We start from the raw sequence: 23758 nt of genomic DNA, 5'->3' as shown, positions 1-23758 counted from the left end.
GGACTCCCGCAGGATAGCAACCGTTCCGGAAATTAATCATAATTCTCCTCCTTCCATTGTTTTGGAGGGTTGGCATTCCTTCTGCCCTGTAAATCTTATTTTTTTGAGGAGGGTGGTAATGCAGGGTGTAGTTTAAAAGTGTGTGTGTGGGGGAGGAATACGATTGTAGCAGGAAGTAGATGATACTCGGACTCCTTCGGCTGCATCTGGCCTCCATCCAGATGTTTTTTTTTATCCGCAAGGAATTCTAAAACCTCGCAAAACGGGGAAGAGCTTGAAGGATTGGGAATTTAAAATACTCAGGGCATCCCCTGTGCCGTGAACGCCTGCCCTGTCTTGCACGAGGGAATGTTGCCGGAGGGGCTGTGCATGATGGGCCTGTGGCTGCATGTTTCCAAATCGGCTGGCCGAGCTGGTTTGCAAGAAGGCGGAGCAACTGGTAGGAGCAGGTACAAACCTGAGCTGTTTGTAAGATGGGTGGACTTCACCTCCCCCCCCCCGGGATGCCCCCCAGCCAGCCGTGATGCCTGGGGAATTGGGGGCGTTGAAGTCCACCCTGTGTTAATCAAGGGTGCCAAAATGCCGGTAAGCCATTTGATTCAGGTGCGGGCATAAGTTTTTCTCGGTGAACGCCGGCTGGGGAATTTGGGAAAATTCTGGGGAATTCAGAGAGTGATAGCCATTTTAAAATGGGTGGACTTCGACTCCCAGAATCCTTCAGCCAACTTTGCTGCCTGGGGTATTCTGGGAGTGGAAGTCCACCCATCTGCACCTTAACCATTGAAAGATCTGGACTTCAACTCCCAGAATCCCTCAGCCACCATTGGAGCCTGGGGTATTCTGGGAGTGGAAGTCCCTCCAGTCGCACCTCAACACATTGAAAGATGACTGACTGGACTTCGATTCCCAGAATCCCTCAGCCGCCATTGCTGCCTGGGGTATTCTGGGAGTTGAGGTCCACCCATCTGCACCTCAGCCTATTGAAAGATGACTGACTGGACTTCGACTCCCAGAATCCCTCAGCCGCCATTGCTGCCTGGGGTATTCTGGGAGTGGAAGTCCACCCATCTGCACCTTAACCATTGAAAGATCTGGACTTCAACTCCCAGAATCCCTCAGCCACCATTGGAGCCTGGGGTATTCTGGGAGTGAAGGCCCCCCCATCTGCACCTCAGCCTATTGAAAGATGACTGACTGGACTTCGATTCCCAGAATCCCTCAGCCGCCATTGCTGCCTGGGGTATTCTGGGAGTTGAGGTCCACCCATCTGCACCTCAGCCTATTGAAAGATGACTGACTGGACTTCGACTCCCAGAATCCCTCAGCCGCCATTGCTGCCTGGGGTATTCTGGGAGTTGAAGTCCACCCATCTGCACCTCAGCCTATTGAAAGATGACTGACTGGACTTCGACTCCCAGAATCCCTCAGCCGCCATTGCTGCCTGGGGTATTCTGGGAGTGGAAGTCCACCCATCTGCACCTCAGCCTATTGAAAGATGACTGACTGGACTTCGATTCCCAGAATCCCTCAGCCGCCATTGCTGCCTGGGGTATTCTGGGAGTGGAAGTCCACCCATCTGCACCTCAGCCTATTGAAAGATGACTGACTGGACTTCGATTCCCAGAATCCCTCAGCCGCCATTGCTGCCTGGGGTATTCTGGGCGTTGAGGTCCATCCATCTGTACCTTAACCACTGAAAGATGACTGGACTTCGACTCCCAGAATCCCTCAGCCGCCATTGCTGCCTTGGGGTATTCTGGGAGTTGGAGTCCCCATACCTTAAAGCGGGTAACATTGTAAACAAAGAAAAGCAAAGCACCAATCTTATCGAAGGGACGTGCTTGGCTTTTTAAACAATTCACCCCAAATGTGCTGGGGTCCCCCGTTTCTCCGTCCTGCGAACTTAACCAGGAATTCTGTTTTTTTTTCAGGGCACAGAGGCGGCTGGGAGTGAAATTACCCCCGTCTTAATCCTGTCTGTCCTCACGGCCGTCTTGGGATCCTTCCAATTCGGATACAACATCGGGGTGATCAATGCACCCCAAAAGGTAAGCCATCAAGGGTTTATGAGAATTCAGCATGTGGCTAGCCCAGGGGTCTCCAACCTTGGCCACTTTAAGCCTGGAGGACTTCAACTCCCAGAATTCCCCAGCCAGCTTTGCTGGCTGGGGTATTCTGGGAGTTGAAGTCCTCCAGGCTTAAAGTGGCCAAGGTTGGAGACCCCTGGGCTAAACTACCTTCATCACATTTGTTTTTTGATGGAGTAACTTTCTTCATAGACGGTGGGAATGCGGTAAATGTAATATACCTTGAGCAGCAAAGTGGAGAAAAATAAAATAACCCATGACAAGCTTAAATTAATAAATGAATTAAAAGTGGGCTAGATGGCGTGACAATTCAATGGGAAACAGATATGCTGGTTGGGGACTACTGGGAGTTGAAGTCCACCCATCTTAAAGTCTCCAAGGTTGAAGGACACTCAGCTATCGGACGTTCTTCATGAAGATCTCTCTCCAGTCTGGTCCCTTCGGGTCTTCTGATGGTGTTTCCCTCACCACTACACCTCAGTCCATCCACCTTCCTGCTCGTTGTCCTCTTCTACTCTTCTCTTCCACCTTTCCTACGCTTATGGACTTCTCCGGAGGTTGTATGGGTTGCCTTAATAGAAATCGATTGATTGAGGATGACCATCAATGTAGTGTCAACTCTTAACACCTCCTGGAAGATGTTCTTCATGAAGATCTGTCTCCACCCTGGTCCTTCGGCTCTTCCAATGGTTCCCCCATCGCCACGCTAACTTTCCCCCCCTTGCTGCTAGTCCTTCTCTTCTTCTCCTTCCTTCCAACTTTATGGACTTCTCAAGACAGCTGGGTCTTCCTGTTGAGTGAGGTTCTGCCATCCGATCAGTTCTAATTGACCACAGAGATGTTTTCCAGCAGGATCTGTCTCCACCCTGGTTCTTCAAGTCTTCTAATGGTGTCTCCCTTACCACTACACCTCAGCCCATCCATCTTCCTGGTGGCTGTCATCTTCTTCTCTTCCCTTCCACCTTTACTGCCATCATCGACTTCTCTGGAGGTCGGATGGGTTGGCTCAATAGAAATCGATTGATTGAGGATGACCATCAAGGCGATGCCAACCTTTAACAACCTCCTAGATGTTCTCCATGAAGGTCTGTTCCCAGTCTGATCCTGTAGCTCTTCCAATGGTGTCTCCATCACCACTATAATCCTCCTCACTTGCTGCTTGTCCTCCTATTTTTCTCCTTCCTTCCAACCACACAATGGACCACTCAAGACAGCGGGGTCTTCCCGTGAGTTGGTATTCTGCCATCTGAAAAGTTCTGACTGACCACAAAGATGTTCTCCAGCGAGATCTGTCACCAACGTGATCCTTCGGGTCTTCTGATGGTGTTTCCCTCACCACTACACCTCAGTCCATCCACCTTCCTGCTCATTGTCCTCTTCTACTCTTCTCTTCCACCTTTCCCACGCTTATGGACTTCTCCGGAGGTTGTATGGGTTGCCTTAACAGAAATTGATTGATTGAGGATGACCATCAAGGTAGCGTCAACTCTTAACAACCTCCTGGAAGATGTTCTTCATGAAGATCTGTCTCCACCCTGGTCCTTCGGCTCTTCCAATGGTTCCCCCATCGCCACGCTAACTTTCCCCCCCTTGCTGCTAGTCCTTCTCTTCTTCTCCTTCCTTCCAACTTTATGGACTTCTCAAGACAGCTGGGTCTTCCTGTTGAGTGAGGTTCTGCCATCCGATCAGTTCTAATTGACCACAGAGATGTTTTCCAGCAGGATCTGTCTCCAACCTGGTTCCTCAAGTCTTCTGATGGTGTCTCCCTTACCACTACACCTCAGCCCATCCATCTTCCTGATGGTTGTCATCTTCTTCTCTTCCCTTCCACCTTTACTGCCATCATGGACTTTTCTGGAGGTCGGATGGGTTGGCTCAATAGAATTTGATTGATGAAGACCATCAAGGCGATGCCAACCTTTAACAACCTCCTAGATGTTCTCCATGAAGGTCTGTTCCCAGTCTGATCCTGTAGCTCTTCCAACCTGGCCTCCATCACCACTATAATCCTCCTCACTTGCTGCTTGTCCTCCTATTTTTCTCCTTCCTTCCAACCTCTCAATGGACCACTCAAGACAGCGGGGTCTTCCCGTGAGTTGGTATTCTGCCATCTGAAAAGTTCTGACTGACCACAAAGATGTTCTCCAGCGAGATCTGTCTCCAACGTGATCCTTCGGGTCTTCCAATGGTGTCTCCATCACCTCAAGACCTCAGTCCATCCACCCTTCCATGGTTGTCCTCTTCTCTTCCCTTCCCTTCTATCTTCTCCCACCATTATGGACTTCTGTGAAGGTTGTGTGGCTTCCCTCAAAAGAAACTGATCCGCTATCAAGTCAAAAGTCCACTCTTGAGAACCTCATGGATGTTCCCAACCTGGTCCTTCTCAACCTGGTCCTTCAGGAGGCCCTTCTTCCAACGGTGCCCCCATCACCACCATCACTGAGTCCTTTCTTCCATACTGCTGGTCCTCGTAATCTTCTCCTTCCTTCCAACTTCATGGACTTCCCGAGAAAGCTGGGGCTTCCCATGGATCGACCTTCTGCCATGCGATCAGTTCCGACTGACCCCCAGCGATGTCCTCCATGAAGATCTGTCTCCAACCAGGTCCTTCAGCTCTTCCAGGGTCCTTCCTGGAGAACTAGGTCAAAAAAGTCAAAATGGCCACTGCAACCGCCTGACCAAAGCTTTGCCCTCCGTGTGTGGAAAAAATGGAATATTCAACTGAACATTTGCAATTATATCAGGATTTATTTATTTTTTCGGGCTTCTGGGTGGGACTTTTGCCCACGTAGTGTCAGAGCCCCAGCTAGAATATCTTACATGTGAGTTGCCGATCTAGTGTACAGGTAGTCCTCGACTTACAACAGTTCATTTAGTGACCGTTCAAAGTTACGACGGCACTGAAAAACAGGGACGTACGACCGTTTTTCATGCTGACGGCCGCTGCAGCATTCTCGTGATGAAAATTCAGACGCTCGGCCACGGACTCGGAGTTATGACGGTCGCAGCATTTTGCGACCTTTTGACAAAGTTCAAGTGCGACTGATTTAACGACTGCAGGGAGTCCCTTAACAGCCGCGGGGAGAAAGCTGGTAAAACTCACTTACCAATTGTCTCTCTTAGCGGCAGAAGTTTTGGGCGCCATTGCGGTCGTAAGTCGAGGACTGCTTTGATCTGGACCTATTTTAGTGAGCTCTTTGTCTGGAGAGTATTTCCCCGTTGCTCAAATCCACACAAAGAAAAAGGAAATATCAGACAATTGAGCTCTTGGGCTGTTCCTGGAAACGAGCGGAAAGCTGCAGGAAATTCTTTCTTGTTGTGGTTGTGTTCCTAAACACACAAGTGTCATAAATTTCTTACGTTTCCTAAAATACATAAATCAACAAACCCCCTAAAAGCCAAACAGAGTGGGAAAAATGCAGTAAGGGCTGAAAATTGGGCGTTTATTTGAATCATCGTCCACTATCCCACCTCCTCCCAGTTTCAGTACAGCTAGTCCTCGACTTACGCCGAGAGTTGGGGGCCTGAATTTTCAACACTAAGCAGGGCAGTTGTTAAGCTAGCCGCGCTCAATTTTAGAACTCTTCTTGGCACGGTTGCTAAGCGAGTCACCTCAGTCATTAAGTGAGTCACATGGTCGTTAAGTAAATCCGGCTTAAACCCCCCCCCCCCATTGACTTGTGGGGAGTGGTCTGGGAAGATCACCAAGAGCGATCCATGTGAGCAGGGGATGAATTAATGATTGGATGAATTTAATTAATTATCATTATATAATTAGTCATAGAATATTATTATATGATATAATGACATCTGGGCAGTCACAGAAACATTCTATCATGCTGCAACCATCCAAGGGAGGGATAGTCCTTGACTTACAACGGTTCATTTACTGACCGTTCGAAGTTAGAACGGCACTGGAAAACGTGACTTATGACCGTTTTTCACACTTACGACTGGGTCAAAATTCAGCTACTTGGCCACTGACTCCTCGTTATGACGGTCGAAGTGTCCTGGGGCCACGTCGTAAGTCAAAAGACTACCTGGATCTGTTGTCAAGGGCCCCAAATTTTGATCGCGTGGCCATGGAGGTCTCGAAGTCTAAGGATCGGTTGGAAGTCATTTTTTTTTTCCCAATCCGGTTGTTAACTTGAAACGGTCGCTAAGTGAATGGCGGTAAGTCAAGTACATTTTATAGGAAGAGGTAATCCGAAGAGGAGGCCCCTACAAGGCCTGGGGTTCTTTGTCAATGAGTTTTGGGGTAGCCCCCACCAGTCACTATGGTTGGCTTGGATAAGAGGCACGTCAGATTTCCAGAGTTGGGGTTCAAATGTCTCCACACCTCACCCTTAGGGAAGCGTGCAAACCGGCGTCGGCATTTCCGGTGTCGGATGAGGAGAGCGCATCTTTCTCCTTCCGTCCTGGCCACTTTTTTTACAGAACACACAATTGGGAGCATTTTAACAAACTGCATCCCTGTTTGGTTCTGTGGCTGCTCAGATAGAAAGTCCCTACAGAGAGTGGTGAGGGCAGCGGAGAAGATTATAGAAAGCTGGCTTCCCGTTATTCAGGAGGCGGTTTATAAGCGTTCTGTGCTCAGAGCTCAAAGTATTATGAGAGGGGGGGTATTTCTAGCAGGACTACCAGATTCTGTAACAGCTTTTGTTCCCTATGTGCCATCCATCCGTTAAGCTCGCAGGATGCGTTTCTCTCGCCATGTGCATGGATACATCCGAGCTAGACTGTGTCGTTTCTCTGGGTCATATAACATATGTGAATATATGCATCATTTCGTATTTATTTGTTTATTTATCTTGTCATGTTTATATGAGTCCTTCGGGAGATAGGGCGGTATATAAATATGATCAATAAATAAATAAAAATAAATATAGTGTATATTGGATGGGGTGACCCTTTGAGAGCTGCGTGCAACGAAATTTCGTTCTAATGTATGTTCATTACTGTACATTCAAAGTGACAAAAGTATTCTATTCTACTCTGCTCTATTCTGTTCTCTGTTCTATTTTATTCGATTCGATTCGATTCCGTTCCGTTCTGTTCTGTTCCGTTCCGTTCCATTCTATTCTCTTCTATTCTCTTCTATTCCATTTCTCTCTTCGCTTCTCTTCTCTTCTCTTCTTTCTTTTTCCTTCCTTCCTCCTTCCCTATCTTTCTTTTTCTTTCTTCCTCCCTCCCTTCCTCCCTCCTTTCTTTCTTTCTTTCCTTCCTTCCTTCCTTCCTTCTTTCCTTCCTTCCTTCTTCCTTCCTTCCTTCCTTCTCTTTCTTTCCTTCTTCCTTTCTCCTTCCTCCCTCCCTCCCCCTTTCCTCTTTCTTTCTTACCCGTCTTCTATTCTTCTTTCTTCGTCCCACTATTCCTTTCCATCCTATTCCATCCCCAGTTTCGTAAAGCCCTCACGCCCAGGGCTTTTACGGAGAGAAAATTCAGAGAAATTATACCCGAATTGATTTCGTTTTAACGATTTTGCCGATTCGCGTACATCCAAAGCGACCGTAAAGCCATTCTGCTTGCCCTCCTCCTTCCTCCCTCCCTCCCCCTTTCCTCTTTCTTTCTTACCCTCTTCTATTCTTCTTTCTTCGTTCCACTATTCCTTTCCATCCTATTCCATCCCCAGTTTCGTAAAGCCCTCACACCCAGGGCTTTTACGGAGAGAAAATTCAGAGAAATTATACCCGAATTGATTTCGTTTTAACGATTTTGCCGATTCGCGTACATCCAAAGCGACCGTAAAGCCATTCTGCTTGCCCCTCCCCTCCCCTCCCTCCTCTCCCCCCCCCCCACATCCCAGATCATCGAGCAGAGCTACAACGCGACCTGGAGGCACCGCCAAGGCGTGGAGAACGCCACGTCCATCGATCCGGCTACGCTCAACATCCTGTGGTCCCTCTCGGTCTCCACATTCTCCCTCGGCGGGATGCTGTCCTCCTTCATGGTGGGCGTGGTCTCCGAATGGCTGGGCAGGTGAGCCCTCCCTCCCTCCCTCCCTCCGTCCCAGGGTGGGCTCCTCCCTAGCAAGGAAGGGCTACGTCCTCTGAGCGTGGGCAGAGCGTGCTACAGAGCGGGCAAGACACCAGGGCCAAGCGGTCGAGAGCCGCTCGCGAATTACCAAAGTCGCCAACGTTACAAGCGGCCCTTGACGTACGTGAGGTTGCATTTGGTCCTAAATCCAGGTGGTCCTCGACTTAACCACCACCATGGAAGTCCAACATTTCTGTTAGTAAGGGAGACATTTGCGTGACCACTGCAACCGTCATAAACGGGAGCCCGTTGCCAAGGGTCCGAGCGTTTTGATCGTGTGTCCCTGGGGAAGCTGTCTCCCCGCCCACACCAAGCGAGCTTCCTTGTCCATGCCGTGTGGTCTCCTTTCCTTCCAGGAAAAGAGCCATGATCATCAACAACGGCCTAGCCTTTCTCGGTGGTGGCTTGATGGGGCTGGCCAAACTCGGCAAATCCTACGAGATGATGATCTTCGGGCGGTTTGTGATCGGGGCTTTTTCAGGTAAGGGGGTGGGCGGGTGGTGGTGGGGTCACCGTTTCATGGGGCTGGAGAATGAGGGGGGAGGTTGGATTTCCTCCTGTCGGGTCTTGGGTACCGGGGGGAGAAAGGGAGCCCAGAGGGGGATATATATGGGGAGACTAGAACTCCCAGTCTCCTGATGATTGGCGCAAAGTCACCCAGCTGGCTTTCATGCCTAAGGCGGGACTAGAACTCACCATCTCCTGGTTATTGGCACAAAGTCATCCAGCTGGCTTTCATGCCTAAGGTGGGATTAGAACTCACCATCTCCTGGTTATTGGCACAAAGTCACCCAACTGGCTTTCATGCCTAAAACGGCACTAGAACTCACTGTCGCCTGGTGATTGGCCCAAAGCCACCCAGCTGGCTTTCATGCCTAAAGCGGGATTAGAACTCACCGTCGCCTGGTGATTGGCCCAAAGCCACCCAGCTGGCTTTCATGCCTAAGGCGGGACTAGAACTCACCGTCACCTGGTGATTGGCCCAAAGTCAGCCAACTGGCTTTTATATGGGGCTAGAACTCACTATCTCAATGGCACTGAATCAGTCTTGATTCGAATGATATCTCAATGTAGCCAAGGCATGAATGAATGAATGAATGAATGAATGAATGAATGAATGAATGAAAATCGACCCAACCAACCAATCTTCCAACTTACGTATCTACAATATGAGAAGGCGGACAAAAATATCCTAGGAGCAGGGCTGTTGATTGGCGGGGGTTGATTGGCAGGGCTTGTTGAACTAACCCAGCATGAGCCTCAGTTTTGCAAATCCGGGGCCTCCTTCCTGTCAAGCCTCCATGTTCAGGAGCAGCATGCCTCCACACTAGCCCTGTGATGGTTTTTCGAAATCGTTTTTTTTTTCCCCAAGAAGGAAGCACTTTGATGGATTTCCCCCTCTAGGGGCAATTGAGGGCTCTCATTCACCCCCCCCACTTCTCCCCCCTCTCCCTCTGTGCCAGGATTTGCCTCCGGACTGGTCCCCATGTATGTGGGGGAGATCTCCCCCACCAAGCTTCGGGGGGCTTTGGGGACCCTGAACCAGCTGGCCATTGTCATTGGGATCCTATTTGCCCAGGTAAGCAGCCCCCTCCCCATGTTAGAGATTTGGAGGGAGGGGTGGATGGAAGGGGTTTGGTCAAAGAGGGATGGGGGGGGCTGGCCTTGACTTGCCCTGACTTGGAACGAAAATATGGGGTTCCCCCTCGTGTGATCAGGGGGTGAGCTTACGTCATGATGGGTTAGCATTTAAATGAGTTACTTGTAAGAAGCACCATTGAAGTCCAGGAAACCATCTGTCAATCTAAGTTCTTGACTTATGACCATAACTGAGACCTCGTTTTCATTGCTGAGTGAGACAATGAAGTGAATTCTGTCCCATTTTGCAACCTTCCTCGGCCAGAGCTGTTACAGGAATCGCTGCCGTCGCTAAGTTACTCCCACGGTCATAAAGTGAATTTGGCTTCCCCATTGACTCGGCGGGTCAGAGGGTCGCAAAAGGAATCACGTGAGCCTGAGACAGGCGACCGTCATAAATATGAGTCGGTTGCCAAGTGTCTGAATTTAGACCATGTGATGCTGCGACGGTGATAAGTGTGAAAAGAGGACGTAAATCGCTTGTTTCACTGCCGTTGTAACTTCGAATGGTCACTAAATGAAGCGCTGTAAGTCAAGGACTGCAACCATGAAGTATTGTGAATTCCAGTCCCAGATATGGAGACTGGGCTCCCTAAAAACAGCCTTAAGTGGAATAGAGAATAGAGCAATTTATTTATTTATTATTTATTTATTTATTATTTAAATTTTTATACCGCCCTTCTCCCGAAGGACTCAGGGCGGTTCACAGCCTGGTAAAAAATACAAAATAATACAATATACATACGATTAAAATATAATTAAAAAACTTATTAAATTGGCCACGGTTAAAATTTAGAATAAAAACCCATTAAAAAACCCATAAGTTTAAAAACTAACCCAGTCCAGCGCAGATGAATAGGTGAGTTTTAAGCTCGCGACGAAAGGTTCGGAGGTCCGGAAGTTGACGGAGTCCTGGGGGGAGTTCGTTCCAGAGGGCGGGAGCCCCCACAGAGAAGGCCCTTCCCCTGGGCGTCGCCAGACGACACTGTCGCGCCGACGGCACCCTGAGGAGTCCCTCTGTGAGAGCGCACGGTCGGTGAGAGGTATTCGGTAGCAGCAGGCGGTCCCAGATAACCCGCCCTATGCCATGGAGCGCTTTGAAGACGTTCACCAACACCTTGAAGCGCACCCGAAGGCCACAGGTAGCCAGTCCAGCTAGCCCAGGATAGGTGTCGCGGGAGAGCCAGGAGGGGCTCCCCCTATCCCCCGGCCAGCTGCATTCTGGACTAACAGAAGCCTCCGGATGCCCCACAAGGGGAGCCCCATGTAGAGAGCATTGCAGTAATCCAGACGAGACGCCACAAGGGCGTGAGTGACTGTGCATAAGGCATCCCGGTTCAGAAAGGGCGAGCTGGCGCACCAGGCGAACCTGGTGGAAAGCTCTCCTGAGACGGCCGCCAGGTGGTCTTCAAAAGACAGCCGCTCATCCAGGAGAACGCCCAAGTTGCGCACCCTTCCATCGGGCCCAATGCCTGCCCCCCAACAGTCAGCCGTGGACTCAGCTGACTGTACCGGGATGCCGGCATCCACAGCCACTCCGTCTTGGAGGGATTGAGCTTGAGCCTGTTTCTCCCCATCCAGACCCGTACGGCTTCCAGACACCGGGACAGCACTTCGATAGCTTCATTGGGGTGGCCCGGTGTGGAAAAGTACAGCTGGGTGTCATCAGCGTACAGCTGGTACCTCACACCGAAGCCACTGATGATCTCACCCAGCGGCTTCATGTAGATGTTGAACAGAAGGGGCGAGAGAATCGACCCCTGCGGCACCCCACAAGTGAGGCGCCGCGGGGTCGGCCTCTGCCCCCCCGCCAACACCGTCTGCGACGGTGTTGTAATTGATTACAAGCTGGTCCGGTTAAGGGAGCTTCCTATTCTGAAACACCGCAAGATGTCGTTTTCCCGAAGTCTTTTCCAGGAAGGCTTTGGGAAGCCTGTGGGGAATGTAAGCGATGCTCTTTCTACCAGTGGAAGAGATCGGTAGCTCCGGGTCGGACTGTGGGGTCCTTGGTGCTCCCTGAGCTGGGTAGTTTTCTTGCCAACATTTCATCACCCAGCTAGGTAACATCATCAGTGCTAGAAGGGAGGGGGGGTTTGCAGAGCGGAGGAGGAGGAGGAGGAGGAGGAAGACGACTGTGGGGTCTTTGATGCTTTCTGAGCTTGGTGGTTTTCTTGCAGACGTTTCATGACCTAGGGAACATCATCAGTGTTAGAAGGGAGTGGGGTTTGCACATTGTAGCACTGATGATGTTCCCTAGTTGGGTCATGAAACGTTTGCAAGAAAACCAACCAAGCTCCGAGACCACCAAGGACCCTCCAACCCTGAGCTACACCTTTTCTCCTTTTCACACCACCGATATTTAGCACGGCATCTTTCAATTGATTGCGCGTCGGTCTTGCATCAACCGCTTTTTCCCACCCCCCTCATGCCATAGGTGTGCGGTCTGGACACCCTGCTGGGCACGGAGACCTACTGGCCCCTCTTGATGGGCATCACCGTGGTGCCCTCGATCCTTCAGCTGCTGCTCTTCCCTTTCTGTCCGGAGAGCCCGCGCTACTTGTATATCGTCCGAAACAAGGAGTCTAAGGCCAAAGAAAGTGAGTACGGGGAATTCCCTCCAGCTTACGACCATAGCGGACGAGCCCTACCTGTCCGTTGCAAAGCAAGACTGTTGTGAAGTGCGTTTTGCCCCCATTTTACAAGCTTTCTGGCCGCCGTTATCAAGTGAATCACAGCCGTTGAGGGAGCAACAGGTTGTGACATTTTATCTGGCTTCCCCATTGACTCTGCTTGGCTGAAGCTGGCTTTGGCGGTCATGTCAGTCCGTGCCGGTGGCTGAGTGTCGGAATTGTGATCGCGCAACTGTAGAGACATTGTAAAAGCGAGGGCCGCTCACAAGTCTCTTTTTTCCCCTTATTTATTTATTTATTTATTTATTTATTCATATTTGTATACCGCCCTATCTCCCGAAGGACTCAGGGCGGTTCACAGGCAAATAAAACATTTATGTACAAATTAAGATAACCATTAAAAAACTTATTCTAATGCCAAATTATTAAAAATATAAATATAAATATTAAAACCAATTTAAAACCCCTATAAATTTAAAATCTAGTCCAGTCCTGCACAGATGAATAAATGTGTCTTGAGCTCGCGACGGAAGGTTCGGAGGTCCGGAAGTTGACGGAGTCCTGGGGGGAGTTCGTTCCAGAGGGTGGGAGCCCCCACAGAGAAGGCCCTTCCCCTGGGCGTCGCCAGACGACACTGCCTAGCTGACGGCACCCTGAGGAGTCCCTCTCTGTGAGAGCGCACGGGTCGGTGAGAGGTATTCGGTAGCAGCAGGCGGTCCCGTAGATAACCCGGCCCTATGCCATGAAGCGCTTTGAAGGTGGTTACCAAAACCTTGAAGCGCACCCGGAAGGCCACAGGTAGCCAGTGCAGTCTGCGCAGGATTGGTGTCATACGGGAGCCACGAGGGGCTCCCTCTATAACCCGCGCAGCCGCATTCTGAACTAACTGCAGCCTCCGGATGCCCTTCAAGGGGAGCCCCATGTAGAGAGCATTGCAGTAATCCAGGCGAGACGTCACGAGGGCGTGAGTGACCGTGCATAGGGCATCCCGGTCTAGGAAGGGGCGCAACTGGCGCACCAGGCGGACCTGGTGGAAAGCTCTCCTGGAGACGGCCGTCAAATGAACTTCAAAAGACAGCCGTTCATCCAGGAGGATGCCCAAGTTGCGCACCCCTTCCATCGGGGCCAATGACTCGCCCCCAACAGTCAGCCGAAGACTCAGCTGACTGAATCGGGGTGCCGGCATCCACAGCCACTCTGTCTTGGAAGGATTGAGCTTGAGCCTGTTTCTCCCCATCCAGACCCGTACGGCTTCCAAACACCGGGACAGCACTTCGACCGCTTCGTTGGGGTGGCCCGGTGTGGAAAAGTACAGCTGGGTGTCATCAGCGTACAGCTGGTACCTCACACCGAAGCCACTGATGTTTCCTTACAAAAGCCTTGCTGTTGTAACTTGGAATAGTCGCTAAACCAGTGGAAGTCAACCTGGTCCCTACCGCCCACTAGTGGGCGTTCCAGCTTTCATGACGGGCGGTAGAGGTTTTGTCCGATACTGAAGCACTTTCCTTTTTTAAAATTGAATTGACTTTTTAAAAACTTTTTATAGCATTATTTAAAAACATTTTCATTAGGCTTTCATAAAATTCCCCCGTGACAATTTAAATTTCTGAAAACATACGATTTATATCACCTGCGGATATGTTTAGTTCACGTTACGTAAGCGAAACTAAACGGCGCTATAGTGCGACCGCAAACAAAAGAGCCTCGTCCCAGAATAGCTCGCGCATCTCCTCCCACACCACCGAGCTGTAACAGACAAGCAGAGCTGGTGCCGACGCCCCCTCAAACCCAATCCACGATGCGCGAGAGGCATGTGCAGACGACGATATACAGCGCATTACTGTGGAACCGGTCGGCGGTTAGAAAATTTTACTACTAATAGAGATACAAAAGTGGGCGGTAGGTATAAAAAGGTTGACTACCGCTGCGCTAAACGAATCATCGTAAGTTGAAGACAACTTGAAATAGAACTTTCCCTAGGAAAGATCTGGGCAGGAGGTGTTGTGACACACACACCCCAACCTCTTTTGAAGCACTGTTTACCTTCTTCTGTTCAGCTAGATCAGGGGTCCCCCCACCTTGGCCACTTTAAGACTTGTGGACTTCAACTCCCAGAATTCCCCAGCTAGCTTTTTCTTCCCCACTTTGCTGAATTCAAGATATATTACGTCTACTTCATGCCCACTGTCTATTAAGAAAGTTACCCAATTCAAAAAAATAAAAAAAAAGTGAGAAAATAGTCTAGTAGTCACAGTTGTTCTTCTCCTACTCACGTTGAATTCTGGGAAACCTTTGCTGGTTGGGGAATTCTGGGAGTTGGAGTCCGCGAGCCTTAAAGGGGCCAGGTATGGAGACACTTCCCCCCCCTCCCCGGTGTAGAAGGTGACAATTTGGCTAGAAAATGAAGATTGTGGACCATATGAAGGAGGAAGGCTGCCAATGGAACCTCCCGAGGGAACAGCAAGGAACTCTGCACGTGCTCTGGGGCACTCTTGTGCGATGTGCACGCGGGACTTAGCATTACACCCAGCCAACCGAGGTACAAAGTGACAAAAAGGCTTAGGAAGAGTTAGTTAGTTGGCAGCCAGTTTGGAGAATCATAAGGCTGGAAGGGGCCTCAGAGGTCTTCTAGTCGTGCCCCTGCTCAAGAAAGAGAGACCTTATGCCCACCTCAGGAAACTGGTTGTCTGGTCTGTTTTTGAAATCCTCTAGGGATAGAGCACTCACAACCTCATGAAACAACCTCAAGTTAAAACATAGGCCTTCTGATCTATTCTTCCCTGCTCTCACCGGATCCACCAATTCATGGATCCACCAATGGAATCCTATTCCCACCCCCAACACACACACACACTCCATTACCATCCAGGTGCATCGAGCCCACAACTCCACAAATCCCGAGCTAACATCCCAAGGGACGCTGGGAATTGCAGTCCTCGTACCTGGAAATAGCCAGGATCGAGATGTTCCTTCAAGCCAACCCAACGGTTGGCCATCCCTCTTCTCCCTTTCCGTCTTTCCCCAAGTTCCTGGGATTCCCCGTTTCCCCTTCCTACCCTAACCCACCCCGTTGGGCGGGGCTCCCCTCTTGCTAACTTCCATGGGTCCTCCCGTCCCCTCCCGCTAGGTCTCAAGCGACTGACCGGCTGCCAGGACGTGAGCGCCGCGTTGACGGAGATGAAAGAGGAGAAACGGCGTATGGACATGGAACACAAGGTCTCCATCCTCCAGCTCTTCCGTTCCCGCATCTACCGCCAGCCGCTACTGATTGCCGTGGTCCTGCAGCTGTCCCAGCAACTGTCGGGCATCAATGCTGTGAGTGGGGCTGCCCGAGGGAGTGGGGCAGGGCAAGGGGTGCCCCCTAAGGACCAGGAAGAGCCTTCACTGTTCCTGTTTAGGTCTTCTATTATTCAACTGACATCTTGACCAAAGCCGGCCTGGAGCAGCCCATTTACGCAACCATCGGGACGGGCGTGGTCAACACCATCTTCACCATCATTTCGGTAAGAGATCCTGCCTCACCCCGATCCCGTGGGGTTCCCCAAGATCGGGGGAAAGGGGAGAGTGTTGTGTGTCTCCAAACCAGGGGTGAAATGCTCCCGGTTTGGACCGGATTGGACGATCCGGTAGCGATGGCGACGGGTGGTTTGGAGAAAAATCCCTGCCCCCCCCACTCCCCGCCCATGTTCACCCAATAGCCTGGTTGCCCACTTCCCCGCTTGCTGCTTCTTTTAAAAAATGCTTTTAAAAGGTAACAAAAGGCTCTGACGATCCCAGCTGAGCCGCGCCTATTTTTTACTTTTAAAAGCATTTTTTACTATTTTTACTATTTTTTACTTTTAAAAGCATTTTTTAAAATAATCTATTTGGCCGAATAGGTTGTAAAAAATGCTTTTAAAAGGTTAAAAAAAGGCTCTGACGATACCAGCTGAGCCGCACGATTAGCCTTTTTTTTACTTTTAAAAGCATTTTTTTAATAACCTATTCGGCCGAATAGGTTGTAAAAAATGCTTTTAAAAGGTAAAAAAAGGCTCTGACAATCCCAGCTGAGCCGCGCGATTAGCCTTTTTTTACTTTTAAAAGCATTTTTTTAATAACCTATTCGGCCGAATAGGTTGTAAAAAATGCTTTTAAAAGGTTAAAAAAAAGGCTCTGATGATACCAGCTCAGCCGCGCGATTAGCCTTTTTTTTACTTTTAAAAGCATTTTTTAAAATAATCTATTCGGCCAAATAGGTTGTAAAAAATGCTTTTAAAAGGTTAAAAAAAAGGCTCTGACGATACCAGCTCAGCCGCACGATTAGCCTTATTTTTACTTTTAAAAGCATTTTTTAAAATAATCTATTCGGCTGAATAGGTTGTAAAAAATGCTTTTAAAAGGTAAAAAAAGGCTCTGACAATCCCAGCTGAGCCGCACGATTAGCCTTTTTTTTTACTTTTAAAAGCATTTTTTATTAACCTATTCGGCTGAATAGGTTGTAAAAATGCTTTTAAAAGGTAAAAAAAGGCTCTGACAATCCCAGCTGAGCCGCACGATTAGCCTTTTTTTTTACTTTTAAAAGCATTTTTTTAAATAATCTATTCGGCTGAATAGGTTGTAAAAATGCTTTTAAAAGGTAAAAAAAGGCTCTGACAATCCCAGCTGAGCCGCACGATTAGCCTTTTTTTTTACTTTTAAAAGCATTTTTTTAATAACCTATTCGGCCGAATAGGTTGTAAAAAAATGGTTTTAAAAGTAAAAAAAAAAGATCGCGCCCCACAGCTGATTCCCTTTCCCGCGCGCGCTGTTCTACTTACCCCATGCCTCCTTTTGGTGTGTACTGTGCACATGTGCCCCTTGCATTTGGTGCGTGGTGTGCATGCCAGCAAACCGATACTAAACCGGTTCAGATTTCACCACTCCTCCAAACCAGTTAACTTGAAAGATTTGTTGACTTCAACTCCCAGAATTTCTTAGCAAGCATGGCTGGTGGACAAGAACAAATGGTGGTTAGACTCCTTGATTGCGTCTTTTGGATGGGATAGCTTTCTTAGTCGATGGCGGGTATGAAGTCAACTTAATGCAACTTGACTCCGACGAAGCGGGAGGGGGGGGGGAAAGAGATGGCAGGGGAATTCTGGGAGTTGAAGTCCACCACAACTTAAAACGGCTGAGAAATGCTGGTCAAGATCCATCCATCCCTTCCTTCCGTTGCCCGCAAAATTTTGCAGTTCCCAAGTACTGTGCAGAGGTTTGCTATCAATCATTTGCTGTAGACATTGAAATAGCAGAATCAAAGAGTTGGAAGGGACCTTGGAAGGTTTTCTAGCCCAACCCCCAGCTCAATTTGCTATAAAAGTAAAAATAAATTGCTGTCAATCATTTGCTATAAAAATCTAAAGTTGCCATCAACCACTTGCCGTAGTCAATTGATACGACAGAATAACAAGAGTTGGAAGAGAACTTGGAGGTCTTCTAGCCCAACCCCCTGCTCAATTTGCTATAAAAGTAAAAAAAAATTGTTATCCATCATTTGCTATAAATATTGAAATTTGCTATCAATCATTTGCTGTAGAAATTGACAGAATAAAAGAATAACAGAATTGGAAGGGACCTTGGAGGTCTTCTAGCCCAACCCCCCTGCTCAATTTGCTGTAAAAATTGAAATTTGCTACCAACCAATCGTTAGCCGTTGCACCTGTTCCTCACCTTGTTCCTCTCTTCCAGGTGTTCCTTGTGGAACGGGCAGGGAGGCGAACGTTACACATGCTGGGCCTGTTCGGGATGGGCATCTGTGCCCTTTTAATGATGACCTCGCTCCTCCTTCTGGTGAGTAGCCGGACACAGGACGCCTTGAGGGCTGCAAAGCCACTCTCCATCCCAATCAGCTGCAACTTGTGGCGGTCAGTTCCGCCGTCCCTTAATCTGAACCAACCAGGTATCCGATTTTCTTTTGCGAGGGAGGAAAATCCATGTGGTCCTCCCCACTCCAGTGGGTCACCAAAAGGGCCCGACTCACCTCAGGCACCCACAGGCAGGTAGTCCTCGACTTCCGACCGCAATTGAGCCTCACATTTCTGGTTGCTAAGCAAAACAGTTGTTCCGAGTTTGGCTCCATTTTGTGACCTTTCTTAACCAAAATCGCTGCAGTTGTTACGTTACTAACACGGTCGTTAAGCGAATCATTGTCCGTACAGGTAGTCCTTGAATTATGGCCGCAATGAAGCCCAAAATTTCTGTCCTTTGTTCAGTGAGTTTTGCTCCATTTTGCGACCTTTCTTGCCTCCGTCGTTAAGTGAATCACGGTGGCTGTTAAATCAGTAACCCAGTTGTTAAGTGAATCTGACTTACCCCGCTGACTTTGCTGGTCGGAAGATCACAAAAGTCACATGCCAAGCGTCTGAATTTTGATCACGGCGGACGTAAGCGTGAAAACAACGGTCGTACGTCCCTTCGTTCAGTGCCATGGTAACTCCGAACGGTCACTAAACGAAGCGTCGTCATTCGAGGACTATCCCCTACATATTTGCGTCGCGTGTCCGGGAATTTTGCCAGCCGGAAAATCCCCTGGAAACTTCTCTCTCTCCACAGAAAAGTGTGTCGTGGATGGGCTACCTGAGCATGGTGGCCATTTTCGCCTTCGTGGCCTTCTTCGAGATCGGGCCGGGCCCCATCCCGTGGTTCATCGTGGCGGAGCTCTTCAGCCAGGGGCCACGTCCGGCCGCTATGGCTGTGGCCGGCTTTGCCAACTGGACTTGCAACTTCATTATCGGCATGAGTTTCCCGGCCATCCAGGTGAGTTCGAGACCCGGATAAGGACGGATGTTTATCCCTGCGCTTCGATGCCGATCGCCGGCCCGTTAAAGAAGCTTTTAGCCATCGGCCGATGATCCGAATGGCACAGCACGAAAGGAGGGAGAGAGAGAGAGAGAGAGAGGAGGAAAACCAACATCCCAGAATTCAACCCATACATTTAGAATAGAATAGAATAGAATAGAATTTTTTATTGGCCAAGTGTGATTGGACACACAAGGAATTTGTCTTGGTGCAGATGCTCTCAGTGTACATAAAAGAAAAGATACCTTCATCAAGGTACAACATTTACAACACAATTGATGGTCAATATATCAATATAAATCATAAGGATTGCCAGCAACAAAGTTACAGTCATACAGTCCTAAGTGGAAAGAGATTGGCGATGGGAACCATGAGAAGATTAATAGTAGTGCAGATTCAGTAAATAGTCTGACAGTGTTGAGGGAATTATTGGTTTAGCAGAGTGATGGCCTTCGGGAAAAAACTGTTCTTGTGTCTAGTTGTTCTGGTGTGCAGGGCTCTATAGCGTCGTTTTGAGGGTAGGAGTTGAAACAGTTTATGTCCAGGATGCGAGGGATCTGCAAATATTTTCACGGCCCTCTTCTTGATTCGTGCAGTATACAGGTCCTCAATGGAAGGCAGGTTGGTAGCCATTATTTTTTCTGCAGTTCTAATGATCCTCTGAAGTCTGTGTTTTTCTTGTTGGGTTGCAGAACCGAACCAGACAGTTCTAGAGGTGCAAATGACAGACTCAATAATTCCTCTGTAGAATTGGAATTAATGTAGAATTAATGGTGGTTGTTACTGAATAGAGTTGGTCCTTGCAAGGATTGAATTGGGCATGGCTAGTTTAATGTGAAGAAGGACATATCTGGTCGTCTTCTGGTATTTGAGGGGCTGCCCCAAAGTGGCGGGTGGGTTTCACCCTATCCTCCAAAGCAGGGATCTCCAACCTTGGCCACTTTAAGACTTGTGGACTTCCGCTCCCAGAATTCAGCCAAAGCTGGCTGAGGGATTCTGGGAGCTGAAGTCCACAAGTCTTAAAGGGGCCAAGGTTGGAGACCCCTGCTCCGAAGCCCCTGAAGGAGGACAGGAAGCAACGGATGGAAACTAAGCAAGGAGAGAAGCGACCTGGAACGAAGGAAGAATTCCCTGAACAGTTGAGGACAATTAACCCGCGGAACTGCTTGCCACCAGAAATTGTGGGTGCTTCATCACTGGATGATCTTTAAGAAAAGATCGGACAGCCACTTGTTTCAAATTGTATAGGGTTTCCTGTTTCAGCAGGGGGCTGGACTAGAAGACCTCAAAGGTCCCTATTTTTCTATGATCTTGGCTGGGGGCTACTTGTTGGACTTAAATACCTCCAAGGTCCCTTCCAGCCCTCTGTTTCTATGATCTTGGGCAGGAGGGTTGGACTAGAAGACCTCCAAGGTCCCTTCCAGCCCTCTGTTTCTATGATCTTGGGCAAGGGGTTGGACTAGAAGACCTCCAAGGTCCCTTCCAGCCCTCTGTTTCTATGATCTTGGGCTGGGGGTTGGACTGGAAGACCTCCAAGGTCCCTTCCAGCCCTCTGTTTCTATGATCTTGGGCAAGGGGTTGGACTAGAAGACCTCCAAGGTCCCTTCCAGCCCTCTGTTTCTATGATCTTGGGCAAGGGGTTGGACTAGAAGACCTCCAAGGTCCCTTCCAGCCCTCTGTTTCTATGATCTTGGGCAAGGGGTTGGACTGGAAGACCTCCAAGGTCCCTTCCAGCCCTCTGTTTCTATGATCTTGGGCTGGGGGGTTGGACTGGAAGACCTCCAAGGTCCCTTCCAGCCCTCTTTTTCTATGAACTTGGGCAAGGGGTTGGACTAGAAGACCTCCAAGGTCCCTTCCAGCCCTCTGTTTCTATGATCTTGGGCAGGAGGGTTGGACTAGAAGACCTCCAAGGTCCCTTCCAGCCCTCTGTTTCTATGATCTTGGGCAGGAGGGTTGGACTAGAAGACCTCCAAGGTCCCTTCCAGCCCTCTGTTTCTATGATCTTGGGCAAGGGGTTGGACTAGAAGACCTCCAAGGTCCCTTCCAGCCCTCTGTTTCTATGATCTTGGGCAGGAGGGTTGGACTAGAAGACCTCCAAGGTCCCTTCCAGCCCTCTTGTTTCTATGATCTTGGGCAAGGGGTTGGACTAGAAGACCTCCAAGGTCCCTTCTAAACCTCTGTTATTCTGTTATCCCTTTGCAGGAGGCGATCGGTCCTTACGTCTTCCTCATCTTCGCCATCCTCCTCTTCATCTTCGCCGCCTTCACCTACCTCAAGGTGCCCGAGACTCGGGGGCGAACTTTTGACGATATTGCCGCCACATTCCGACGCACCCCGTCGTTGTTGGATCGCGAGATCAAGCCTTACACGGAGCTGGACGAGCTGAGTCCGGACGGCCACGAATGAAGAGCGGGGCGGGAGGGCAGGAAAAAGAAATGGCGGAGAGGGAAAGGAGACCACAAGGAGTGGAATCAGGGACGGCGGCATAAGTAGCAGGGTTTGTCTAGCACTTTAGGGCCACGAGGCCTGGCCGGAGCGTCTCGTGGTCTCGGCCAATGGTTTCTTTGGTCCGGTTGCATTTACTTTTCTTTTCTTTTTTTTTATTCATATTTTTAAGAGAAAAGCAATTAAAAGAAGATCGTTTTTATCAAATGGTTCGGGAGGGCAGGCATCACTCTCACTTTGCTGTAAATTAGGCTCTGGAGTAGAAAGATGCCCTTAGGGTAGCCCTATTTTGCCTAGAATCCCCCCCCCCACATTTCCCAGAGCACTTTCTGATGCACAAACCTATTTCTCCCACCCACCCACCCACCCAGGAGAGAGGCTGGCTGCCAAATATGTTGTTGTTTTTTTTCAAAGACTTTTCTGGATTTTGTACCTGGTTGGCTTGGGATAATGCTAGGTCCTGAGTTCATATTGCACAAGAGCATTTATTTATTTATTTATTTATTTATTAAATTTGTATACCGCCCTTCTCCCGAAGGACTCAGGGCGGTTCACAGCCAAGTAAAATAGACAATATATAAATACAGTTTAAAATACACTTAAAAAACTTATTAAAATTGGCCACAATTAAAATTTAAAACTAAAACCCATTTAAAAACCCATAAATTTAAAAACTAACCCAGGCCAGCGCAGATAAATAAGTAAGTTTTAAGCTCGCGGCGAAAGGTTCGGAGGTCCGGAAGTTGACGAAGTCCTGGGGAGGTCGCTCCAGAGGGCGGAGCCCCACAGAGAAGGTCCTCCCCGTGGGCGCCGCCAGACGACACTGTCGCGCCGACGGCACCCTGAGGAGTCCCTCTCTGTGAGAGCGCACGGGTCGGTGAGAGGTATTCGGTAGCAGCAGGCGGTCCCGTAAGTAGCCCGGCCCTATGCCATGGAGCGCTTTAAAGACGTTCACCAAAACCTTGAAGCGCACCCGGAAAGCCACAGGCAGCCAGTGCAGCCTGCGCAGGATAGGTGTCATTCGGGAGCCACGAGGGGCTCCCTCTATCACCCGCGCAGCTGCATTCTGGACTAACTGTAGCCTCCGGATGCCCCTCAAGGGGAGCCCCATGTAGAGAGCATTGCAGTAATCCAGACGAGACGTCACAAGGGCGTGAGTGACCGTGCATAGGGCATCCCGGTCTAGAAAGGGGCGCAACTGGCGCACCAGGCGAACCTGGTGGAAAGCTCTCCTGGAGACGGCCGTCAGGTGTTCATCAAAAGACAGCCGTTCATCCAGGAGAACGCCCAAATTGCGCCCCCCCTCCATCGGGGCCAATGACTCGCCCCCGACAGTCAGCCGTGGACCCAGCTGACTGTACCGGGATGCCGGCATCCACAGCCACTCTGTCTTGGAGGGATTGAGCTTGAGCCTGTTTCTCCCCATCCAGACCCGTACGGCTTCCAAACACCGGGACAGCACTTCGATAGCTTCATTGGGGTGGCCCGGTGGGGAAAAGTACAGCTGAGGGTCATCAGCGTACAGCTGGTACCTCACACCGAAACCACTGATGATCTCACCCAGCGGTTTCATATAGATGTTGAACAGAAGGGCGAGAGATCGACCCCTGCGGCACCCCACAAGTGAGGCGCCGCGGGGTCGACCTCTGCCCCCCCGTCAACACCGTCTGCGGCCGGTCGGAGAGATAGGAGGAGAACCACCGATAAACGGTGCCTCCCACTCCCAATCCCCCCAACCGGCGCAGCAGGATACCATGGTCGATGGTATCAAAAGCCGCTGAGAGGTCTAATAGGACCAGGGCAGAGGAACAACCCCTATCCCTGGCCCTCCAGAGATCATCCACCAACGCGACCAAAGCCGTCTCAGTGCTGTAACCGGGCCGGAAACCGGACTGGAACGGGTCTAGATAGACAGTTTCCTCCAGGTGCAGGGGAAACTGATATGCCACCATACTCTCTACAACCTTCGCCGCGAAGCGTGGCGTGGCATGGACAGAGTTCCTTGCTGCTCCCTCAGGAGGTTCCACAGGCAGCCTTCCTCTCTCACCTGGTTTCGGGATATGCGTTTTCCAGTAAACTTTGACAACTTCTAGACCAGGGGTCTCCAG

The 23758-nt window shown here is 49.7% G+C and overlaps 1 protein-coding gene across 3 annotated transcripts in view; it reads left to right on the top strand.

Moving 5' to 3' along the window:
• Positions 1 to 22404, top strand: part of SLC2A4 (solute carrier family 2 member 4) — a 41399-nt gene extending 18995 nt beyond the window's left edge. For 2 of the 3 annotated variants that reach the window (XM_058183130.1, XM_058183131.1), the window contains exons 2-11: positions 1932 to 2048; positions 7892 to 8064; positions 8478 to 8602; positions 9585 to 9700; positions 12194 to 12356; positions 15517 to 15704; positions 15788 to 15892; positions 18096 to 18197; positions 18960 to 19163; positions 21408 to 22404. In XM_058183130.1, the coding sequence (XP_058039113.1) occupies positions 1932 to 2048; positions 7892 to 8064; positions 8478 to 8602; positions 9585 to 9700; positions 12194 to 12356; positions 15517 to 15704; positions 15788 to 15892; positions 18096 to 18197; positions 18960 to 19163; positions 21408 to 21611 (1497 nt within the window). In that variant the 3' untranslated portion in view covers positions 21612 to 22404. Of the gene's footprint in view, positions 1 to 564; positions 586 to 1931; positions 2049 to 7891; positions 8065 to 8477; positions 8603 to 9584; positions 9701 to 12193; positions 12357 to 15516; positions 15705 to 15787; positions 15893 to 18095; positions 18198 to 18959; positions 19164 to 21407 lie in introns of those variants that run through there. The other variant, XM_058183132.1, reaches the window with a different exon arrangement.
• Positions 22405 to 23758: the final 1354 nt, after the last annotated feature.

This window comes from Ahaetulla prasina, chromosome 4 (assembly GCF_028640845.1).
Source record: "Ahaetulla prasina isolate Xishuangbanna chromosome 4, ASM2864084v1, whole genome shotgun sequence".
In the NCBI taxonomy this organism is placed as follows: Eukaryota; Metazoa; Chordata; class Lepidosauria; order Squamata; family Colubridae; genus Ahaetulla; species Ahaetulla prasina.
Note: the sequence above shows the minus strand (reverse complement) of the source record. Positions and strands in the feature narration are given on the sequence as shown.